At 42.2% G+C, this 11,479-nt stretch overlaps 1 protein-coding gene and 1 long non-coding RNA gene across 2 annotated transcripts; one reads left to right on the forward strand and one right to left on the reverse strand.

Moving 5' to 3' along the window:
- Positions 1–2,408: 2,408 nt before the first annotated feature.
- Positions 2,409–3,250, forward strand: LOC117184120 (uncharacterized). The gene is made up of 2 exons (XR_004469330.1): positions 2,409–2,592; positions 2,781–3,250. It is a non-coding gene; the product is annotated as an uncharacterized lncRNA (long non-coding RNA).
- Positions 3,251–3,731: 481 nt separating this feature from the next.
- Positions 3,732–7,351, reverse strand: t-Grip91 (testis-specific gamma-tubulin ring protein 91). The gene has a single exon (XM_002133149.3). The coding sequence runs from the start codon at positions 7,288–7,290 to the stop codon at positions 3,850–3,852; it is 3,441 nt and encodes a 1,146-aa protein (XP_002133185.3). The 5' UTR covers positions 7,291–7,351; the 3' UTR covers positions 3,732–3,849.
- Positions 7,352–11,479: the final 4,128 nt, after the last annotated feature.

Consider the following 11,479-nt stretch of genomic DNA (forward strand, 5'->3'; position numbering starts at 1 on the left):
ACACATTCATGGCTCGCACAAAGTGTCATCAACTAATCAAGCAGCAGGCGAGGAGGAGCAGAGGAAGAAATGGACAGATGAAATGAAGATGAATCTTTTGTGGTCAGTGAAGGCATAAAACAAAGAAAGATACAGAGAGAGAGCGAGTGGGAGAGGAAGAAACTTAAGCGGTGAAAAGTACAAACATCATAATAAATAGGCGCATCAAATTGATAAAATGTTGAGCATTTCTGCCTGATTTTGATTTAAATGCCCTGCCATAAATCAATAAATAAATGAATAAATATTACATCCTTTGTTCGCAGTCCTCACCCTCACCCCGTAATAAATAATACTCGTATTGTCTGAGCGAGATTTCGCCACAATTTCGCGCTGTCCATTAGCGCATGGCATGAATAAACAGCCGGATCCGGAGCCGTAGCCAGAACCACATTGTCCGGCTGAGACCATTAACGTGCTTTGTTTAGTCGGGGAAATAATAATAATAAAATGGGTTAAGTCTTTCTCTTCCCTCCCGACAGAAATTTTAATATTTGCTTAGCGCCTTTTTAATGCATTTCCTAAGATTTCACTCTGTAAGCAGCTGCCAGGCGGAGGTTTAATAAAAACTTCGCTAAAATATAACATTGAGAGACGCAGCACTGGACAAGGGTTAAGCTGGAACAGAGAGAGAAAGAGAGAGGTAACGAGCGAGCCAGAAAGCGAGAGAAGCCAAAAGCGGGTCCATAATTTTGAATAATTTTGTTATTTATTTCTTTATTTTTCGGCCAAGGAGCAGCACCCACAAAAGGAAGCCCAACAATAAAACCAAGCCCTGGAAGAGGGGCGGGCGTCTGGTTGATGGGGCTCTGCCGTATATTTTCATTAAAACCCATATTATTTAACGGTCTTTTGGGGGCGAAAAACTGTTAAAGTATTTTCCGTCTAATTAAACGGGTGAGCCCATATACATACTTATACAAGAAAAAGTTGTGTTTGATGGGAAAGTTTTCCACCAACTGCATAAAACACAAATCAAATGTACCCAAAAACGTCCCCCGTCCTTTCCATTTTTGCCATAAGCAAAGACTAAGCGCTTGTCAGGGGACGTGCGAAACAATAAAACAGAGAATTACATTAAATAATTCAATTTAGTTGAACAGAAACTAAGAAAACGAAACAAAACCAAAAAAACAAAAAAAGGAAAACATAATGTAAAATAATGCTAACGAAACGATAAACGAGGTCACTGCACGGTGGCGTATACGTAATTTCAGCCCACACGACCAGGGGGAGGCAATAACAAAACTACAACCGAAATAAAGGGAAATACCAAAAATGCCTTTTTATTGAAATTTATTGGAAAAGTTTCGACTCCCCATCCACATCTGCCCCACACTCTCACATATTTCAATTAGTTTCAATTTGGCTAAAAACCGAACAAAAAACTATTTCCAAAATATACGTATAAGAACAACAATTTCAGTCATACAATAGATTTTTGATTGCGGCAAATAATAGCATGGGTGGAATGGATGGATTATTGTTTAGGCTCTTAACAAAATACAATAATAATAATAATCGAATATTACGCATACGCACCATGTGCCCACTAAAAGGCAACCAACCCTTTCGATTATATAGCCATAGCCAAAGATATATTTACAGGCACACGTACGTGCGTGTGTATCTATGGAAACATCCGTTGAGCGTTCAACGTTGGCCAGCTGCATTGGCCATCGAAACGGAAATGAGAACTCAACGCAGCGGAAATTTAATAACGACCAACAATTTAGCCATCTAGGGAGAAGGGCGACCAAGAGCGGCTGGCAGCAGCAGGAGCAGCAGGCGATCGTCCACAGTGTGGCCAGGAGGAGAAGGACATATTTATGCGGCCATTTTGAGTGACCGCACAACTGTGCGGCAGTCAACCCATAACCATTGCCAACAATCGCTCGACCACCGCACCACCGCGCTACCAGCCCAACCAGCTGCGACCACGCCCTCCAATTGTTGTTCATTGACAAATGACCATTTCATATGTGAAATGGCAATTCAATTGATTTCTCTGCGCCAAACCGTTTGCAATTGAAATGAAAATAGTTCAAATATGTTTCAGCCATTGCGGCCGCCCCCCATCGTTGTAATGAGAAGTATTTCATAAGGCCCCAGTCCTTGCTCCAGTCCCGGTCATAGTCCCACATACAGCCACATAAATTGATCTGGGTGTACGAGTACAAGTATGGGCGAGAAAAACTGACAACAAATTGTCAATAACAATGTGTGGGTGGGGCGGCGGGCAGGCCACGGCGGAGAAATTTTGAAAGCCAAAACGGCAAATGGCATAGGAATTTATTGCCTAGAACAGTTCAAGTATATCAACGGGCATAATAATAAATTTTATAGTTTAATTTGACATGGCGCACAATTCTGCTGAGGAGCCAAAGATAATGTCGTCAATGATATTGGATTGTCATAAATTTCCACAACTTTCATGTCTACAAAAGAAATAAAGAAAACCCTACAGAAAGCAATACCGTGGCCAATACGGAACGAGAGCGATAGTGGCCCAGAAATGAGATGTAACTGAATTCGAAGAAATAATATCAACAGGTAAGCGACTTCTGCGAAACCATAAAAATATTTTTCAAACTAATGAAGGATATCTGATGAAGAAGCATGCCTTCGCTGAGTAGCTGAGATGACAAACATAGCATACAGTAAAAAAAAATTTACTCGTTTATTATCTAAATCGCAACAGAGGAAAAACAATTTTGTGTGAAATTAATTTCCCTAATCAGCAGCTGCACAAGTCACCCAGTCACCCAGAGATGTATTCCTGTCAAGAGCCTGTCAACCTTTCTCCTACCACTCCTTCGTGTGCTACCAATCAAGTTTATTAAATGCCTCCTGCCAGGATTCAATTATCTTCCTGACATTCTTTTTGAAGCCAGTTGTGTTTTATAATTCATCCAGCACACATCCAGCTGATACGTATACGAGTACGTGGATGGCTAAAACGCAGAGATGACTTCGCCAGCTGTGTTTGTCAGATAACAAAGGAGCCCAGGACTCTGACACACAATACACACTCACCCTTTCCGAGTGGCCCCACAGTCCCCATTGTGCATTTCTTTGGCAAAGATTTGAGTGCTGATATATGTATGTATTTCCCAGCGGATTCTCGGAAAATTAAGTTATGCAGATGAGACCCATTATAAAAGTGTTGGCACAAGTTGTTAATAAAAATGTGAAAATGTGAAAAAGAGAACAGAAATTTGATTTAATTTGCGTCGAGTAATTACAATTGACACCAAGGCAAACTCTCAACTTGTGCTCTCAACTGAGCTTCACAGAGCTGCACAGAGCAGAGCTGACGAGAGCCAAAAGCTTAAGCCAAAAAGTAAATGTTCCTTTATTTACTTTCATTTAAACGAATTCAGAGTCGTCAGGAGAGTTCTTCCTTTTCACACTAGACCACAAAATAAAGAGAATTTGCATAACAAAAGCCAGTTCCAGCTGCTGCACCATGCAAATATTGCTAAGGCGATTCTTAATTTTCAATTAAAATCCAATTTATCAAATGACAAAGCGTCCAAAAAAGGTTCTTTGTTCTTCACCCTTTTTGCTGTTAATGAATTATAACTTGAGCGAGAACGAGACGAATCTGATTGAGTTCAACTTGGGGAATATGTATATGTACTCGTATACGGGGTAATTCAGCAGCCTTCAGAAATCCTGACAACAAATCGTTGAAGGCAAGTAAATCGTTTATTAAATACTTATATTATATTTACTAATAGACATTAACAACTAAAGTGTATTCAACGAAAGCAATTCCAAAGAAAGCGGAGTTCCTGTTAAGTATCCTCAGGTCTTAAATTGTTTCGTCGTTCTCCAAAACGCATGGGTGTCTACAAAGCACAATACCTCTTTTCTGTTCTCGTAGAGTCCCTGGCTGTCTAATCTTCTGGCCAACAACTTAAGCGCTGGATATCCAGCAATATGCAAGCTCAACAGAAAATCGGATATCACCGCATATATTTCTTCTTCTAGGTCATTGAGAGAATCGCAAGTTTTCTGACAGGATAAACGAAAATCGTGCAAACGGTTCGGCAAAATGGAGCCGACATAACTGTCATCACTTGCATAATCCATATAAATGTGGAACAGCCTGTAGAACTTCTGTTGGCGTCCTTCTAAGTCGAGGATGAGACTGAACACTTTCTCCAAGTAAACGCTGGACCTTTTTACAGTTTTCGTTTGAAAAGAGCCGAACTTGACCGCGTCCAGATAGATAACATTGGCCTCGAGCATTTCGTCTATACTCCTGACCTTCTGAAGAGCCAGCTTTAGCTCGGCAAAAGCCTCGTCTAACACTTCGTGTAGAAGGAAGCTCTTCAAAACATCCATCAAGTCGAACAGAATGTCGATCAATTTATCGAAGTGGCACTGGACATGTTCCAAGCCATTATTGTCCAGGAGGATATGTTTTCGAAAGTGCCAGTTTTGCCTCATAATCCTTTCGCAGAGTACATAGTAAGCATGATGGAACTTCCATAGGCCGGGAAAGACCGACGCGTACTGCTTAACACTGTCCCCCAGTAATGCTTTCCAGTGGATAGGCAGCTTCCAATGCAGGACAAAGCGGGACCAACACTTCGAACCTTCTGAATTGGCTTCCCCTACATATAGATCAGAAACTCGAATAGATAACATGTTGCTCATCATAAAGTTCAATTGCTTGGTGTCGTAGAACCTTGCCTCCCCTTCCAGTACAGGTTCAAGTAATTCTATTAACTGCCTCACAAAGTGCATATCTCTTAGCAACAAGTATTTGTGTAGGTTTTGGAAAAGGTCCAATGGAACTGGTGCATAATCGTAAAGACATCTCATAACCTTACCACACACATCCGAGTGCAGCTCCGAAACGAGCTGAAAAAGTGGCTCCTGGTCTCTGTTCTGATAGAACTGCTGAAAGACGTCAAGCAGTCTGTGGTGTAGCTCTGTCGTTGATAAGAAAGTTTCAATGTTTGAGAACAGATATATTCTGGAGAACATATGGTGTCTACCTATGCTGATCATCAGCATGGATAGCCGACTATCGAAAAACATTGAGAAGGCTTCTGCCAGCTGAAAACGTTCCTGCCAAAATCGATCTGTGCTTAATGCTAAATTTTGAACAATAAAAAACTCGTCACAGCCCGATTCTGGGAGTTGACCATTCCGCAACCAGCGGTTGAGCTTGATAAGTAGGTGGTTGCTTACTATCATCAACCAATTTTGCACTTTAGCCTCTGCCATATCCACTGTTTGAGCCAACTGATTGTAAAGCGATACGACACAAGATTTGCTGTTCTGTACATTGACAATTAGGTTCAGAAGCACCTGAAACCTCTGCTGAAAGCCTCGAGTGCCCAAGAACAGACGAAGTAGACTTCCGCGACTATTCACCTGTTGATTATAGAATTCATGGAATGAGGACAGATCCCCACGAATACATTCCGCTAGGGCTTGGTCACTTTGTGTTCGGCCCTGTTGGGCCAGCTCTTGCACCTTTAGCTTCAAGGATCGATACAAGGATCCGACATGGCCCAGGGCCAAAAGCAAATAGGACTCGCTGATGCTGTGCTGGTGATGCGGCGACCGAATCGGCAGTCGCGAATTCAAGGCGGACAATCTAGGATGGGCCGACTCAAAGCCCAGCAACCCATCGAGTGCGTCCCGATAGCGATCTTCATCCGTCAGCTCTTGGCCACCACGGTTTCTCAGCTGCCAGGCATCTCTCTCTGCACTGGTAAGTATCTCTGTCAGCTGACACTTTGCCACTCTCGTTAACCAATCTGAGTAGGTGATGTCCTTGGGGAGGTCTTTCTTGATATTTCGCAGGTATATCTTTAGACGTGATAGAATTGAGGACATCTCTTCAGAAAGTACATTATCCTTATGTTCTGTTTCCTCATAGAACTGGTCCAACTGCTCAAATAAATTGGGAGCATTCAGATCCATTGAGGGATTTGACTTGAATAGTTTTAGAATATAACGTGGCGCCGCTATTATGTGGCGCTGATGTTGCAAATTCGAGGTGAACTCTGACGATGCTTTTTGTTCCATATTCACCGTATAAGGCCTGACGATTGTCGTGTTTTCCGCATAATCATGTAGTTCTTCGAAGTCCGTTTCAGATTTCTGTCTTGGTGGAACTGTAGGAACTTTTGTATTGTCATTGAGTACTGTCAATCTGGACAAGGAATTACGTTCTTTCGTCAGAATGTATATTTTACTCAATCCTGACGATATATCTTCGAGATCATCGCTCAAAGAAAACAAATCTTCAGTCGTGTCTTGGAGGCATTTCTGGACCTGATCTGTGTTGGTTCTTGGAACAACTTTACCCATTATTGTCATAGTTTGAATGAATTCCGATGCTAAAACTTTTGTTTGTTTCAGATGTTCCCACGCTAAGTCCTCGTTTTTCTCCTGAAATTCACGAAAAATCTCCTGCACTCCATTGGTTTTATGATCAACTGGATCTATCGGAACAGACACTGCTACACTCACATGTGCACCCACAGATTCCTCTATTGGAGCATTCACATTAACACCAATAGGCAGAGAAATTCGTGTATCTATAAGAATATCCGAGGGAAAATCAACAGGCATTTCCTTTTGCAAATTCACAGGTACCTCAAATGAAGCTTCAACGGGATCATTCCCATTAAAATTCACAGCATAATCCAAAGCATCATCCGTTCTACCAAAAACAGTATCTGCCACATCAGCATGTAAATCAAATTTTTCATTGCTGTGGACATTAACATTAGATTCCTGATCGGTCGCAGCATCAAGTCGTGCCGTAATCTTTTCAATGTTCATGTGTAAGCGATCTATGCACTTTAAGCGGAAACTTAAAGATTCCTCAAAACCCATATCTTTCTTTCGATCCTCACCGAATAACTCGCAACATAGCTCGATGTATTTCATACGCTCTCGCTCGTCCGTATCTATGCCAACCAACTCCTTATAGAGACACATAAAGATATGCTGCTCAGCCTCGTGTAGAAACTTTCCTTCAGCATCTGATTGCTCCTGCAGATCCTCGTAACGCAAGCGGATATCATTGAGCAGCACTCCTTCCATTGAATCATTGGTTGAGGTGTTCCTCTTGGAACTCTTGGCTAAGACTTGAAATATCTGGTGTACATTAGGGCGATAGTTCCCAAGGGTAACGCCCAACTCATAGATTCCCATAAAAATATCGTATTCTTCGTTATCTGCAGATATCTTGCGTGATGATTGCTTCTTATCCATCTCGGGCTCAATGATATTTAGAACAATAATATTTATAAATCTTGAAAACGTCAGATACTGAAATGATACAATTTGAATGTAACTACTTTCTCAGTGCTATAATCTAAGAAATGGGATTTCATTCTACTTTATCTATTCCCATGTTTCAGTGTTGCCCACTCCCATCGCACTATTCACAATAATTAACCCATAAATCTGTCACAAGATTGTCGACAAGTGGAAAAACTAACCCTGCCATTCAGCAAAAATTGCGATGCCTTTGCACCTTTTGCATGCGGCAGCGTCAGTGGCGGTGGCAGCCGCCGCAACCTTTTGCAACTCCCTGCCAACTTTTCATTCATTATATGGCTCTCAACGCGCACGCGAATCTGGAATGGCTGAACGGGGCGGAGTGGGCGGAGAGGTGGGCTGCTGGAAATGTATGACGCTACTTTTAACCTCAGACCGTAAAAAGTTTTGCTGCAGCAAAGGGAAACTATGCAAAGATAAGTGAAAAAGATTATATATGCATTGTACTAAAATTTACCGCCAACATGAATGAGGGAGTCGAGAGGTCGGCTCGGGCTGAGTTTGAGAAAAAGAACAACCAAATTTTGTTACGGCAAAATGGCACAAAATTTACGTGCAGACAAGTCAAACGAAACGGAGCGGAACAGGAAGCGGAAACAGCCATTTAAAAAGAAGCCGCACAAGACAACCGCCAAAGAAGCAGAGAGAGGCAATTTTATCAAAAAGAACTCCGGTTTTGGCAGCAGGCCTTTCAGACCAGCCTGAATAGTCAACCAGACAGGCAACAGGCTTTCGGGTCAAACGGAGAACATTTATTCTGCATTTCCGTGAGGGAAAAATTGGTAGCAGGAATCCGGCAGTCACCGACTGAATAAAGTGATTTTCTGGGGCGTTCTTGTGAAATGTGAAAACTGTGGCATAGCGATTATTAGTACGGATTCGGCATGCGGATTAACTTCATAACAAAGTCCTTAATTATTATTAAGTTGAACGTATTTTTTGGGCAGCAATCAAGATGAATGAATCATGGTTTTTTCCTTACTAAGATAAAGGTGAAGTATTATTCCCGATTTGACTTCCGGGCAATGCTAAAACATTCTGATTTGTTAGAAAAGTCGGCAGCTAATTTAGTGAACAGGATCATGGAACCAATAAGCTTCTTCCTGACGCCAATTATGATTGGCTGGCCGAAGATATCACAAAACGATTTCTTCGCCCCAAAACATTGTCTCCTTTTTGTCCATCTCAATATTACCCCCTATCAGCCATCGGAAACTTCATCGAGCAGTGTACAAAAGACTTGCCCCGACTGTGAGCTATAACTACGGACCCACTCATGTTGTAGTTACCGATTCATGTGCATGTTGAGCAAACGACTTCACTGAACAATGCAAATAATTGTCAAACTTATCCCGACACAAAGGGAGTCGACCAAAGTCGACTGGCAAAGAAGAGGCAAAAAAGCTAAAGCCAAACCCTTGCAATGAAAGGAAGCATATGATTTTTATAGCACTGCCAGCAGGCATTGTTCAGAGTTGTTGGAAATCAGGGAAGAATGGGGGAAAAAACCAGGAGATATTGAGCGGGGAATGAGCAAAGAGCTATGGGGGGGCTGCTGATTGTCTCAGGGCTGCATAGCTCGACGACTGGGGCGTTGGAGGCCGGGAGAAAGGCATTCAAACGTGCTAAGCGGCGCTTTAATCGCGCACAAATACGAAAAGTGCAGGACAAATCGACAAGTGCCGCTAGGAGGAGCCGCCAGGAACGAGCGACCGACGAAAAGAAAGGTGCACATTGTTGGCCCTCGCCCCCTGTCATTGGCTTTTCACATTTCAATGAACGCGACTTCTGCATGAGCTCGGAGTTGTAGTCACCTCCCATCTTCCCTCCCATCGAACAATGAAAGTCAATAAATTTGATTTGACATTTCCTTGAAGGACGCCCCCAGAATCAGTGCTTCCCCCACCAAAGTTTTTGCGCTGATTTTGCACATTTCCGCGTTTGTTTGTCGCCAAGTCTCAATTGTAATTTTATTATTATGCCTGACACAATGTCACACATTCTGTTTTTTAATGATCTGGGCGTTCTTTGAGCCATGTTCTTGTCAATTGAAATGGCAGAATGAGTGTGAACAGCAAAGTGCAATGCCTTGTCTAGGGATATATATTAGGTGGAGGAACAGACTAAGAAGTGAGTTTATTTTTCATAAGATTCTTGCTGATAGATGCAGTACATTTCCACTAGCATAATACATTAAACTTTTGCAATAGATTTTACTAATCAAACCCAAATCCAGCCAATGCTAATAACTCATTTAACTTGGCTGCATTATGTGCAGACAGCCCCCGCCGTTCTTATCCAAAGACTCCCAGGGTACATTAGAGCCCTACAGCAGCCGCTGCTAATATCGAACTCCGAACCACATAAAATTAATCATTGATTCTTGGCCCCGGCCTCTGCCTCTGCCTCGGCCTCGGCCTGTGTGTGGCTGGCGTGTGCTCGAAATTTATGCATTGCAGCAAGTTTCCCGTAATTGAGACTGGAAACTGCAATTGCTGCATAACGTGGCCAGGAAATTAATTTACAGTCAGTACTAACTTTTGATTACCAAACATCTCCGGAGAATGCAGCGGTGGGCGCAGGGGAAAGGAGAGCTGGGACCATTAGTTGGTTTAGCCGGAGCGAGTACTCGTATTTACTGAGCGCTTGTTGAGTGCGCTTTAAGAATCAAAATGCCGGCTTAGAACCGTAATACTAATTAAAGTACAAAGGCAGAGACACTTGCGGCAATTAGACGATGGTGGCGAGTAGATAGCTTGAGAGCCGGAGACACAAAGGGAGGACTAAGGACCTGACAATTACATGCCACATTTTAAGCGTAATTTTATTACCGACATCGAGAGCCAGCTCATATCGTACTCGTATGTTTATGTCATAAGCTGCTACTTACTCGTAAGTGGAGCGTTCCCTCCTGTCCTGTACTCTCCACAAGCACGCACACTCAGAGATGCTCAGACGCTCGGATAGTACTTTGGCATAATCCTTTTCGGGGGCGTTCTCGCATTTAGACATTTGCACAGGACATACAAAATTTAAAACGTTCTCCGACTGTGGGTTGTAATTACATTGTAATTGCAACATCCTGTCAGCTCTCGTATGCTCCTTGCTGCAACAAATTGCAGCAAATTTAATGCTTATTACATTTTGGTATTTAATATGAAAATGAAATGATAATTTTATCGGATACGGGCAGAGAACACTGACTATGCGAGGAAGCTTGCCCATTCTCGTAAGGCAGACGCTTATGAAGATATTTGATTTACAGAGCCACGTACGGTCTTACTAAAGATGAAGGAAATTTTAAGCTACTGGTCAGTATGTTATTTCCCCTATATTATATTTCATGACAAGATCGGTTCAAGTCATCCAGTAAGAGCTTTCAAGTTGAGATAAATAACATGATATAACCCTTAAGAGCATAGTGGCATCGACGTTTCTGACTCGATTTCTGTTTGAATTAAAGCAACAATAGCATATGGGATTAGGCTGATTGCAAGACCTCAGGGCTAAGTGCGTTGCATAAATTTAAATGGCAATTTCCACTGGGCTGTAGAGCCAAACAATCCGAATTCGATTCAAACACAAAATGTGGATTTTGCTTTGTTTTGTGGCTGCTTGAGTTATTATGACATTGTGGGGGCTTCAAGTGCGTGAATATGTGAGAACTGTGTGCTCATTTGTGGTTAATTGAATGCATAAATTTCAGTGTTCAGGATTTGCGGCATAATGTGGATTTAATTGGCATTAGAATGGCAAAGAAAGTCCGGAACAGGGCAAACCAATTATTAAAATCTAAGCGCAAGTGTCATCGGACTTTGGGCCATCCCATGCCACATGCCACCCATATTAGATTAAAATTCCCCCAGCAATGGCAACTCTTTCATTTCCTTTCCACGCAACAAATTAAAAAATTGTGCAACAATTGAAAGCACTCAAAAAGCAGCCAACAGAGGAAGGAAAAAGAGCAGACAAATTGTCAAGAAAGTGCAGCGATGTTCATGCCACTTACAAAACGTTGCAATAGAAGGAGCCAAGACAACGGCCAAAGTGCGACAAGAAATTAGAAAAGGAATGGAACTGATGCTAAAAAAACTGGAAGCAAAATGCCAAGCAGCACAAC

The sequence above is a fragment of the Drosophila pseudoobscura genome, chromosome 4 (genome assembly GCF_009870125.1).
Source record: "Drosophila pseudoobscura strain MV-25-SWS-2005 chromosome 4, UCI_Dpse_MV25, whole genome shotgun sequence".
Classification (NCBI taxonomy): domain Eukaryota; kingdom Metazoa; phylum Arthropoda; class Insecta; order Diptera; family Drosophilidae; genus Drosophila; species Drosophila pseudoobscura.

Excerpts from the sequence above, each read along its gene's own strand:
- t-Grip91 (XM_002133149.3), bottom strand. The coding sequence starts at position 7,290 with ATGGATAAGAAGCAATCATCACGCAAGATATCTGCAGATAACGAAGAA.